The following is a 13,482-nucleotide window of genomic DNA, read 5'->3' as shown; positions in this document are numbered from 1 at the left end:
GGGTAAAACGCGGACCTCGCAGACCTTACGGACCTCATGGATCTAAACCCGCATGTCCTTCAAAATCTGAGGTCCGTGCCACTTTTTATGTGTAATCAATTTTGGGGGGGGGGGTTCGGGGCACTTGTTGGGAGGGGGGGGTTTAATTTTTTTTTTAAATCGGGCAGATAGTTTGCATGTTAAGCCAGCAGAAGCCCTGACAGCAGTGACAGGAGGCTGTCGGGGCTTTAGCGATCCGTGCAGTTGGCTGGGGGCATGCCAACGATCGTCTCCATTTACATGTAGGCCTTTAGTGAATTTGTCGGCCTGCATGCAAACAGACACGGATCGGAGGTTAGTGAATCTAGCCCTTTATCTTCCAAATTAACCACTCATCCTCTGCATTGCAGAGTGCCACAGGGCTCTTGCCCTCTCTCCTCTGTTTAATTTGTTTCTAAATCAATTGGCAAGACTTATCCAAGAATCTGCTATTTCATTTCATATTTATGTTAACGATATTCTCCTTCTGTGCCACAGCAATGCAACAGACTCCGATATTAATCCTTTACAAATATGCTTAGATAGGATTGCTCAACGGCTGGAGGCAAATCAGTTGGTTCTCAATCAGAAAATACTGTAGCCTGTTGGCTTACACACAGGATCCCTATATTGCCCAAAGTCTTATTTGCATCTGTTAGGCACAACAATAAACTCCAGTTGATCATTTTGTTGTTTTGGAATTATTCTTGATCAGTTCTCTTTTGCTCCTCAAGTTTCAGCTCCATGTAAAGCAGATTTTTTTCCGCATCGCGCCAATTACGTACTGTCGATAATTTGTTTGATCACAATTCCTTTCATTTTCTCTTTCTTGCTTTTTTTATAATGAGATTTGATTGTAACATTGTTTATTCTGGTATCTCGCATTCCTTTTGAAGAAACTTCAAACTCTACAACATTGTGACATCCACTGGCCTAGCGAGAGTGGGAGTTCGCCCCTCCCCCCTCTTCTCTGCTCCTTCCCTTTTCCCCTGCCATGCGTGTGCCCCTCCCCAGCATGAGCAGCATCTCCAACTTCCTGCCCACACCAGCGTTGGTTTTCCCTCTGATATCACTTCCTAGTTGTGGGACCCAGAATTAACATCAAGAGAGGAGCAGCGAAGCTAGCGCAAGCAGCAGTGAGGGGAAGTGAAAGCGCGCATGGCAGGGGAGGAGTAGGGGTGGTGGAGAGGAGCCGGCACCCCCACCCTGATGGCACCTGGGTCAGTCCGGCCCCCCTCCCCCGCCCCCCTCCTTTCTACGCCACTGCATGCATCTGACGCTGTCATTCAAGGCAGTTTGTGTATGTGACACTTTTGCCCAAGGAACACCACTCGGTTACCGGTTGAATTTAGGATTAAGTTCAAAATTTTGCTTTTAGTGTTGAAAGTTTCTTACTCGCATTCCCTGACTATTCTGTACACCACCCTCCGGACATTTCGGTTAATTTACGACCGGCGTAAGGTCCTGCCCAGTCTGTGAGTAGCTCATTATGGCGGACTTTTACAAAGCTGTGCTGCCAGCAGCTCACGCTAAACATGGAGTCACCCATAGGAATAAAATAGGCGGCTCACCAGCACACCTTTGTAAAAGGACTTCTATGAGTCTTCACATCTCACGGCCCCTACACTCTGCAATTCACTACTTTTATTAATTCATGGGGAACTTTCCCTTCAATAAAGCTGCGAACAAGACATGGTTATTTCAGCAGGGATACCCCGGATGATTTGTATCAGGTTAATAAGAATATAAGAATTCCAGCTGTTGAGTCAGACCAGTGGTCCATTGTGCCCAGCAGTCCATTCATGTGGCAGCCCTCTGGTCAAAGACCAGAGCCCTAACTGAGACTAGCCCTACCTACATACATTCTGGTTCAGCAGGAACTTGTCTAACTTTGTCTTGAATCCCTGGAGGGTGTTTCCCCTATGACAGACTCCGGAAGAGCATTCCAGTTTTCTACCACTCTCTGGGTGAAGAAGAGCTTTCTTACGTTTGTACGGAATCTATCCCCTTTCAATTTTAGAGAGTGTCCTCTCATTCGCCCTATCTTGAAGAGGGTAAATAACCTATCCTTATCTACTAAGTCTATTCCCTTCAGTACCTTGAATGTTTCGATCATGTCCCCTCTCAATCTCCTCTGTTCGAGGGAGAAAAGGCCCAGTTTCTCTAATCTTTCACTGTACGGCAACTCCTCTAGCCCCTTAACCATCTTAGTCGCTCTTCTCTGGACCCTTTCAAGTAGTACCGTGCCCTTCTTCATGTACGGTGACCAGTGTTGGACGCAGTACTCAAGGTGAGGGCGCACCATGGCCCGGTACAGCGGCATGATAACCTTCTCTGATCTGTTTGTGATCCCCTTCTTTATCATTCCTAGCATTCTGTTCACCCCTTTTGCCGCCACCGCACATTGCGTGAACGGCTTCATCGACTTGTCGATCAGAACTCCCAAGTCTCTTTCCTGGGAGGTCTCTCCAAGTACCGCCCCGGACATCCTATATTCGTGCATGAGATTTTTGTTACCTACATGCATCACTTTACACTTATCCACGTTGAACCTTATCTGCCATGTTGATGCCCATTCCTCGAGCACGATTATGTCACATTGCAGATCTTCCTTTTGACTGGACCACCCACCTGTTTCTGTACTAGTCTATTTACCTGCTTTATATGTTTATTATTTAACCTTTCTATTTTGGATTTTTAGCATGAATGGTTTCTTTCCTACTGATTTTTGTAGTTCCTTTTTTTAATGGATATTTTAGAATGTACATCACTTTTTCTGTTTGGACAGTTAAAAGCAATCTGTAATAAATAAATAAATGATATGATATGCACCCCCCCCCCCTTCCCCTCTTTGTCTCTTTCCATAAATGGCAGTCCTACTCCTATCCTAGTACTATCCTGGGATAAAGCATTGACTGCTTCTTCTTCTCTTTCCCCTAGACTCTGTTGTTAAATCCTCTCTATTTGCTCTTAAACCAAGTATCAGCATCCCTTGATTTTATGCCTCCACAATTACACTAGTCAGACCTGTCATGTAACTCCCATGGGCTCCTTCGCATTCAGCACATACTAATTAGTAATGCCACTTTGTAAAAGGAGCCCATAGTCTGCTTCTCAAAATACTTGCGTCTGGAGATGCCACTGATACTAAAGAATGACACGGGGACAAATTTGTCCCCGTCCCCACAGGAACTCAATGTCCCCATCCCATCCCTGTGAGTTTTGTCGCTGTCCCTGTCCTTGCCCCATTCCGGTAAGCTCGGCCTTAACTGCACAAGCCTCAAACACTTATGATTTTAAAGTGTTTGAGGCTTGTGCAGATGAGGACATAGCTTACAGGAATGTGGCAGGGACTGGAAAAGAACTTGCAGGGACAGGACAATGAGTTCCCGCGGGGACGGGGGAAAATTTGTCCCCATGTCATTCTCTAACTGATACCACACTAGGATCCTGACTCAGTACTGGCTTAGAAAGAAGTCTATTTCCCTATCAAGTCAGCAAAACCACTACCTGCAGCAGGGTTCTCCCAATATTAGCCAGACTCAACCCCTGTTTATCTTCTGACATCTTACAGGATCAGATTAAAAGATTGAATAATGGCAGGAAAGACAGAAATGATTCCACTGCTACCTATTATCTTTAAGTTTATTTGAGAAAACAATAGTTTCAAGAGGCACAGTAACAATAAAATAATTACCTGTGTATCAGTCTGCTCTTTTTCCACTTCTCCCAGTACGTACTCAGACTTAGGTTTATCTCCTTGTGGTCTCACATAACCATTTTTTACTTGCTCTACAGAGCCATAGTGATAGAATTCATCATGTTTCAACAACAGTTTGCTTTCCTCTTTGTTGCCTCTCAGTGGAGTTTCAGGAATGCTGCACAAATGCAAAGTAATGCACAGGACGAAAACCAGAGCAGCGAAGAAGAAGATGACCTGAAATTCAGATCCTAGTAATTTTCCCAGCATCGAAGGTCCCCAGTCTATGGCTCCTGTAATGTAGCCGAGAGCTCCACCAAGACCTGACGCAGAGACAGAAACCAAAATAGTCAATTTAAACAAAGCAATGTACGGTATATTAATTGCACACAAGATAAATGTGTATCTTTTTTTTAAATTTATAATTCTAACCTAAGCAATAGCTATTGTACTGAGAAATAAGTGACCAGCTGCACTTGCTTATGTCATAGAGCTAAACACACAAAAAAATTGTGAAAGAATTAGACTATTACTAAATTGATGCCAATTGGATTGAACAATGATGATATTTTAAAGTCTAATCTCTCTAGCTAATCTTTAGTACTAGAGGAGACTGAAAATTAATGCTTTTCATAGCAAAAAGATGCCAGTACTCATAGGAAAGGTCATCCTTAAGGGGTAGGACAACCTCTGAGAGGCCTGCCCCCTACAACAAGAAACAGAACTGCAATTATTACACTATGTGTAGTCCTGCATGCACAGGAGTGCTGCCAACTTCAGCACTGCTCTGGCAGCATGTGTGAGGATTCACTCAGCAGACCTCTTCAGCTGGTGAGGCGTAGCATCCCTACCAGCAAAGATGTGCTTTAATGCAGTGGCGGTAGAGGAATGTTGGACATGGTGGTGGAGGGAATGGCGGAAGAGATGTATCAGAGAGCTGGAGAGGGGTGATAGAAGGAGAAATGTTGGGCATGGGGCTGGTGGGCAAGGGCGAAAGATGCTGCACACAGTCCGGGGGATAAGAGAGGGAGAAATGGGGAGGGAGAGATGGACAACTCAGGGAGAGCAGAGGAGGGAGATGAGAGATAGGTAACCTTGATAGGTGGTATATAAATACCTAAATAAATGTTGGATGTGGCAATAGAGGAGGTGGGAGAGATACACCTTGGATCCCTCTCTCTCTCTCTCTCTCTCTCTTCCCCAATCCCTTTGCAGCAAGGGAGGGAATGAGAGAGAAAGATGGTGGACATGGGGTTGGAGGAGAGAGGAAGAAATGCTGTGTAGAGGGTGAGGAGGGGAAAAAGAGTGTGCTTTCTGTAGTTTAATTTTGTGGTTACTATTATGTATTAATAAGATTATATTGTGTGTGTATATGAAAAATGAATGGAAGTCATGGCATTTACAATTAGTACTATTATTGTGGGGGTGGGGTCTAGGGCAGAGCTCGGGTAGGTCTGCGGCGGGGTCTAGGGGGAGCTTTTGGGTCCCCCCCCCACCAATCAAAAGTGTTGCAATGCCTATGGTCTGTTGTAGACTTGTTTTAAATTTATGCAAACTTACAGTTGACTTGATTTGTTATAAAATGTCTTAACCACAGACTGGTTTGTCTGAGCCCCCTCTACTAATGAATACTTCATTGCTGGGAAGAAATAGGGCTATAATTACCACCAGCAACTGGGATGTTCAACGTATTGCTCCAAAATAAATTATTTCTCTAGTAACTGCTGTTAGGCAGCTCTAATTAGAGAATCCAGACCTACTAATAAGCTAACAAGAACACTGCTTTAGTTCTTTCCAAGCATAAGTGAAATATGAATGCATTGCAATTTCATGCTATAACTTCCATACATTTGTAAAATATGTCCAACATAATTGATCATTGTTTTATTATCATTAGAAGGAATACTAAGCTAAAGACATAAGCACAGTCATCTGACTTTGAGGGACACCATACCAGTGGCATGCTCAGATAACAGCACATCCATTAATTTTCCATTGACCCGTCTTTGAAATGTGCAACAATTTTTTTAGTCAACTAACTGGGGGATGCATAAAACTTACCGATCGTGTCCCGATTGTCGCAAAACCGGTTTGACCAGTTTAGCAATCGATCAGATCGAATTCCCCGATGCACAAAACTGCCCACCGCATGTTTTACGATCCGATCCAACCCATGCAAATCAGTAAAACCCCATGCAAAATAGCCAAGCGATTGATGCACAAACATCGCTTGGCTATTTAGCATCGGGTTTTACCAATCGTAAAACCCAATTGCTCTAGACCTGTCAGTAACTGTGTTACCGGCTGGTCTGCCTGATTGTTTTTTTTAAATGGCACAGATATTTTGCACCACCCCTCCCCAACGACCCCTGTCAATTGCCCCCCCCCCTGACAAATTATGCGATCCCCCCAACCTAAAACAAACAGGGGGAGTGGGCATCTTCGTGGCAGGAGGGGAGTGGGCATCCCTCCTGCCTTTTATTCAGGAGGGAGGGAGTAGGGAGGGAGGGAGTAGGTGCAGGAGGGAGCGTTTTACTCAAGCCTAGTTTGCCTTCAAATGCTTTATTTCCAGTGTCATCTGAGCTCTGAAGGACAGGAAATGCTGTTATGCTTGCAAGCTAATTATTTCTGCAAGATGAAATGCTGGAAGTATCGGTGCTGCATTGCTTCAGAGGACTGTTTGTTCTTTCGGGAAAACTAAATATACATTCATCTCCTGCTGGACTTCTACTGGGATCACGAGCTGAACTTGTGTGTAATGAATACAAACTGTAACCCACTTGTGCCTGAAGCTCAGCCATCCCATAGTCAGATGATCAGTTTGGTCGATTATATAACAAGAAGGGTAAAATGAATGGAGCCCCTCCTTTTAGGAGCACTCAATTTCACTACTAAAATAATACCTACCGGTAAGTAGAGCATGGTAATGGAGTCCTCTTTCCTTATCCTTGTGTGAGCAAACATCAAATAAGTAGGCTTTGATTGGCCCATCAATAAAATCAGCAGAGAAATCAAAGAGCACCACTCCCAGCATGGTGATGACAATAGCCCAAGTCTGTTTCTTTTCTCGCTCTTTAAAGATAGCTGCAGAGATAATAAATCACTGATCAAAGACAAGAGAGTCCCACTATTACTCTTTGTCAGTGCTGCGACCTATTAATTATGCATTTATTTAGCTTTATTAAAGCGTTTTTATGAGGAGAATTCACCCAATGCGATATATACAGTACCAGATGAAAATTAGACTTAATAGTGCCATATAGATACACATTAGAAAGTTCAGGCCTGATTCTGTAAACAGCGCTGCTCAGCGCAGTTGTCAATTAACTGCTAGGTGGCATTTATAGAATCATCCCTAGCGAGTGGCGCCTAAGTGTACTTAGATGTCGCTAGGCATCCTAAAGGTAGGCACAACTCCGTTAGGCCAGGTTTTCACTGGCCTAATTTACCGTTGCCTACATCAGACACCTAACTCAACTATGCCAATTCTCTACCCCTAACCAGTAACATAAGAACATAAGAATTGCCGCTGCTGGGTCAGACCAGTGGTCCATCGTGCCCAGCAGTCTGCTCACGCGGCGGCCCCCCAGGTCAAAGATCAGTGCTCTAAATGAGTCCAGCCTCACCTGCATACGTTCCAGTTTAGTAGGAACTTGTCTAACATTGTCTTGAATCCCTGAAGGGTGTTTCCCCCTATAACAGCCTCTGGAAGAGCGTTCCAGTTTTCTACCACTCTCTGGGTGAAGAAGAACTCCCTTATTTTTGTACGGAATCTGTCCCCTTTCAACTTTAGAGAGTGCCCTCTCGTTCTCCCTACCTTGGAGAGGGTGAACAATCTGTCTTTATCTGCTAAGTCTATTCCCTTCAGTATTTTGAATGTTTCGATCATGTCCCCTCTCATTCTCCTCTTTTCAAGGTGTCCTTAAGCATGGTAGGGTGTCTCCACTTAGGTGTCGCTAGGCATCCTAAAACTCTTAAATTGTTTAATTTTGTTTTTTTTTGATTGGCTGAAAATCAGCCTGGTCAATTACCATGCTGATTAAGTCAATTAAAAAAAAAAAGTTCTGCATGGATTCCGAACTTAGGCTTCGCTAGGCAGCCACAATTAAGGTGCCTAGCAGTGCCTAATATAGACATCCTATATAGAACCAGGCTCTTCCTGCTCACCCGAGTGTACAATCTTGTCAAGATAGACAAAAGATTTGGGGTTAAAATCAAGAAAGCTAAAAAAATAAAGGTTAATAAAGACCTGTTACTTTTTTATTGGACTAACAACTAGTTTTCAGTAGCTAAAATCCCTTCCCTTAGATCAGGACAGTATATGCCAGATGAAGAGAGATGATGTAACTGGGAGGAACCAGAATTAGGTAGGTAATTAGGTGGAATTAATTGAAAAACATTGCATGGAACAAACTGCCTGAATCCTTACGTCAGGTGCCTTCTCTAGTCATATTCAAATCGAAGCTAAAAGCCCAGTTTTATTGATCCTGTTTTCAACTCTTAACTCCCACTCACTATAAAATTACCTATGCCCATCCTATCATTCTCTGCAAGAAATTTCCCATCCCCTCATATGTCCTGTTTGACAAATTAGATTGTAAGCTCTTCTGAGCAGGGGCCATCTGTTGCATGTTGAATGTAAAGTGCTGTGTACGCTTTTCAGCGCTTTAGAAATGATAAAATAGTACTGGTAATAGTAGGCCTCACTGCCTTATAAAATCAAATTTCTCTAGGAAAAGCAGGGAAGATAATTATAATTAACTGTATATGAACTTAATATTCTACCATTCTTCTTTAGATAAAGCAGATTTCAAATTACAGATTAAAATATATAAAAATAAGTGTGGAAAAGAATTCCATTATAGGCATTAGGAAAGCAGAGGATAAAGCAACACACAGAAATAGTGACATATAAAAAAGAGACAATTGTGAAAACGAGCACAGCACCAGTACCCCAGGGACGGATTAAAGGGTAGGCCCAGTAGGCACGTGCCTCGGGCCTGAAAACATCAAGGGGCCCCAGCGGTGTGGTGCTATGACATTACGCACCAAGGAGGACTGCACAATCTGATTCGGCGATGGTGATTCCTACCTACTGCCTGCCTGGTCCTGCACAGCCGCAGTCATCTCCCAGCCTCAGTGGGTGGGGCGTGGGCAGGGCAGGGCTAGAGGGCCCAGTGTACTTGTGTGCCTAGGGGCCCTTGAAGAATTAATCCTGCCCTGCAGTACCCATATCCATAGGAGCCAACATTTTAAAATTATTGGGGGGGGGGGTGCAAACATAATACAAATTATCCTTCCCTGGAAGCTTGCTCAATATGGGGGTGATTAGCACTCATTGGTACCCACAGAGCTGGTTCATTTATCATTTCTGTTGAGGTCTGCTAATGTTTGGCCCCAAATGTTCAATCTCTTTCAAATGCTCTTTTGTTTTGTTTTTTTTAATTTGGAAATGTGAAAGTAAATAATGATCATTGATAGATAAGAACATAAGAATAGCCTTACTGGGTCAGACCAATGGTCCATCACGCCCAGTAGCCCGTTCTCACGGTGGCCAATCCAGGTCATTAGTACCTGGCCAAAACCCAAACAGTCAACATTCCATGCTACCGATCCAGGGCAAGCAGTGGCTTCCCCCATGTCTTTCTGAATAACAGACTATGGACTTTTCCTCCAGGAACTTGTCCAAACCTTTCTTAAAACCAGCTACGCTATCCGCTTTTACCACAACCTCTGGCAACGCGTTCCAGAGCTTAACTATTGTCTGAATGAAAAAAATATTTCCTCCAATTGGTTTTAAAAGTATTTCCCTGTAACTTCTTCGAGTGTCCCCTAGTCTTTGTAATTTTTGACGTAGTGAAAAATCGATTCACTTGTACCCTTTCTACTCCACTCAGGATTTTGTCGACTTCAATCATATCTCCCCATCTCTTTTCCATGCTGAAGAGCCCTAACTTTTTTTGTCTTTGCTCATACTTTATCATCCTGGTTGCTCTTCTTTGAACCTTTTTCTAGCGCTGCTATATCTTTTTTGAGATAAGGAGACCAGAATTGAACGTAAATTCCTAAACTTTTTTTTTTGTAATTGTTTATTTAAAAAAAAGTGCAACAGCAAGATACAACCAAAAAAACAGCCAGCAAAACTTCACACTAGTTTTACAAGTACTGTAACACAAATCCCCCACCCCACCCCCAACATCACAGATTCAAAGAGAAGTTCCAGTGGGAATATTTACACAATACCCGAAGAGTCTACCTAAAGACTCAACTAATTAATTGCTCTACAATACTTATTTCCTCTTATCCCTTTGTTCCCATTTTTCTGGTCTTTAATTACTTGTAAACCGAGTCGAGCTCCGTTGGGAGATGACCCGGTAAGACTAGATTAGAATACTTCAGATGAGGTCGCACCATGGAGCGATACAGGGGCATTATAACATTTTTAGTCTTGTTAACCATCCCTTCTTTAATAATTCCTAGCATCCTGGTAGTGATTTTCTTTAAGGGCTAGAAGAGTATTGGGTCGGGCACAGCAGCAGCATCCAACCTTTGCTGCTGCAGTGGCAGAAAAAGAATCAGTGTACTACAGTTCAAAAAGTTTCAGATCAGTGACTTGGCAAACACCTTCAGTGCAGATAAGAACAGAATGTAATGGATTTTGTAATTATTCTTGTCATGTGTGTGATGTGTCTGTCCTAGATATGTTCCACGTTATTGATTCCAAGTGTATGTCACTTTATCTTAACTTGTGAACATATATCTTCAGGCCTCAGCACCACCACTCCATCGCTCTAATAGTTTTGCATAGCGGGAAGAATTACGTGTAACATTGTCACTGGCCCTTCTGATTTTAAACTTCAATCATATCTCCCTTCAGCCGTCTCTTTTCCAAGCTGAAGAGCCCTAAGACTAAAATGGTTCAGACTCTTCAGCTTGGAAAAGAGATGGCTGAGGGAAGATATGATTGAATCTACAAAATCCTGAGTGGAGTAGAAAGGGTACAAGTGGATCGATTTTTCACTCCATCAAAAATTACAAATGCTAGGGGACACTTGATGAAATTACAGGGAAATACTTTTAAAACCAATAGGAGGACATTTTTTTTCACTTGGAGAATAGTTAAGCTCTGGAACGTGTTGCCAGAGGATGTGGTAAGAAAGGAAAATGTAGCTGGTTTTAAGAAAGGTTTGGACAAGTTCCTGGAGGAAAAGTCTATAGTCTGTTATTGAGAAAGGCATGGGGGAAGCCACTGCTTACCCTGTATTGGTAGCATGGAATATTGCTACCCCTTGGGTTTTGGCCAGGTACTAGTGACCTGGATTGGCCACCGTGAGAACGGGCGGGCTTGATGGACCATTGGTCTGACCCAGTAAGTCTATTGTTTTGTTCTAAAGGGCCAGTGAGGTTGTTACATGTAATTCTTCCCACTATGCAAAACTATTAGAGCGGTGGCGTAGTGGTGCTGAGGCCTGCTGATATATTAAGATACAGTAACATACACTTGGAACCGATATAATATTGTCATATTGGGCAGAGTTCCAAGTACAGTAAACCCTTGGATTGCAAGTAACTTGGTTTGCAAGTGTTTTGCAAGACAAGCAAAACATTTTACTAAATTTTAACTTGATAAACAAGCAATGTTTTGCAATACAAGTACATACACACGTCACATCATCCCGACTGAGCCAATGATTCTTCTTTCTCTGACGCTGCAGGAGTGTAGTGACTTCTAAATGAGCGAGGTCTTGCAATACAAGTAGGTATAGTAATCTGCATTAAAGTTTTTGGGTTGGGGAACAAATCGTCTGAGTTTCCATTATTTCCTATGGGGAAATTCGCTTTGATATACGAGTGCTTTGATTTGTAAGCATGCTTCCGGAACAAATTATTCTCGCAAACCAAGGTTTTATTATATATTGAAAGATAAAATTAACGAGTGGTGGGTGCTTGGAATTCTCTTCCTGAAGATGTTGTGGCAGAGAATACTCTACGGGGTTTCAAGCACAAGTTGGATATACACCTTCTTGCAAATCATATTGAGGGATACGGTAATTTCAGGTTTTCATAATAGAGAACCTAAATGGGCCGCCGCGTGAGCGGATCGCTGGACTTGATGGACCTCGGTCTGATCCGGTGAAGGCATTTCTTATGTTCTTATGTTCTATCATTGTTTTGGAGCTACGTTAAAGGTATGCACACCTCAAAAAGCAGTGATAGAAAAGAAATTTTATCAGCTAAGATACCAATTTTTTTAATGCTTTGTGTTTATATTGAATACACTTTTATCATTATTTTTGGGCAGATAGGACAAGTCATTCATCTGCCTAGTACTTGCAGACCAATAGCAGAAAATACTTCCAGATGTCCAATGCTAACACATTCTATCAATTTAAGGATCTAGGGCCTTACTAAATGTCATTTAGTAAAACTTAGTACACCTCATTAAATTTTATTTATTTGGATTTCTAGCCCATCCTCCCAGAAGAGCTCAGAACGGCTTACATAATAAGGCATAACAAGGTTTAAACTTTACATAACAAAGTAGAACGGCGTATAGTAAAGCAGAGCATGACGGTACATTTTAGATAGGACAATACATAGGGGAGCATGATAGTAGTCAAAAGCATGGCAATAGTTAATAGGATATTACAGTTCAAGACCTCATACAGCACGGGGTGGTGATGTTATGAGTTTGGTATGACAATACAGTAACTGATAGAGCTTGACAGCACATTATAGTAACTGATAGTACGAAGCGTGGTGAGGCAATACATAACAGAGAATGGCAGTGCGTTAGGATGCCCTTACAGTACATGGTTTGAGAGACAATACATTCGGGAGCATGGCAGGAATGTGACAGTACAAATAAAGACTTGCCTGATACCACTGTGTCTCCATTGAGATATAAGGTCATGCCCAGAATCATCATGATTCCCAAGGATAGAATGTACGGTCTCCGTCTCCCCCAACAAGACTGGCAGTGATCACTGGCTGATCCTATTACTGGCTGGAGCACAAAGCCCAGGATAGGACTGATGAGCCAAACTAGGCTATACAGGCTCTTAGGCAACCCCACGCTCAGCAGTTGTGGGGTTACAAAGGAAGCCTCCACCGCATAACAAAATTCCCTTCCAAACATAGCCAAGCTGTGCATGATCAGTCTTCCTGCTGGTCTCTTGGGGGGGTCCTTGCTTTGAAGAATGTCCCCCAGCTGACCGCAAGCATTGCCCTGGACCTCAGGATCTGTAGTGGCCTTATGCATGCCTTTCTCTGTTAAAGTCATTGCAGCCGTCGCCTAGCTCTACAGATTCTTCCACTTTTCAGATGTCCTTTCCTGCAAGTAGATGAGAGGCTTTCACAGAGAAGTCTGATGGTTGAGGAGGGACTCAAATTCTTTCCTGATCAGAAGATCAACATTAGGGAAGGGGGGAGGGGTTGAATTCAAAAGCCAGTGTGATGCAGCTTAACAGGATTTAGCCTCCAGCTTTGCGTGCTTTATTAACACATACTAGCTCATTTTAAGGTTTAACAGCAAAGTGTGGCAAGGAAAAACAGAGAATAGAACAAGTATCTAATAAAAGTTTGTAAGAAAGTTGTATGAGTTTCAAACCGACAATGACAGTTTTGTACAGTAATTCTTTGAGTCCAAAAAAAAATTGTGGGGGGAAAAAAATAGAGTTCAATGGAAGTATACATAAGAATGGCAATTCTAGTATTGAGCAACATATTTTCATAGAAACATCACAGCAGATAAAGGCCAAATG

General features: G+C 42.7%; 1 protein-coding gene across 1 annotated transcript in view; it reads right to left on the bottom strand.

Moving 5' to 3' along the window:
* Nucleotides 1–13,001, bottom strand: part of SLC45A2 (solute carrier family 45 member 2) — a 77,650-nt gene extending 64,649 nt beyond the window's left edge. The window contains exons 1-3 of the mRNA XM_033957796.1: nucleotides 12,596–13,001; nucleotides 6,626–6,802; nucleotides 3,716–4,041 (exon numbers count right to left, since the gene is read on the bottom strand). Coding sequence (XP_033813687.1) covers nucleotides 3,716–4,041; nucleotides 6,626–6,802; nucleotides 12,596–13,001 — 909 coding nt within the window. The remainder of the gene's footprint in view (nucleotides 1–3,715; nucleotides 4,042–6,625; nucleotides 6,803–12,595) is intronic.
* Nucleotides 13,002–13,482: the final 481 nt, after the last annotated feature.

The sequence above is a fragment of the Geotrypetes seraphini genome, chromosome 1, assembly GCF_902459505.1.
Source record: "Geotrypetes seraphini chromosome 1, aGeoSer1.1, whole genome shotgun sequence".
Taxonomy (NCBI): Eukaryota; Metazoa; Chordata; class Amphibia; order Gymnophiona; family Dermophiidae; genus Geotrypetes; species Geotrypetes seraphini.
The sequence above is the reverse complement of the archived record's forward strand: the minus strand, read 5'-3'. Positions and strand labels throughout refer to the sequence as shown.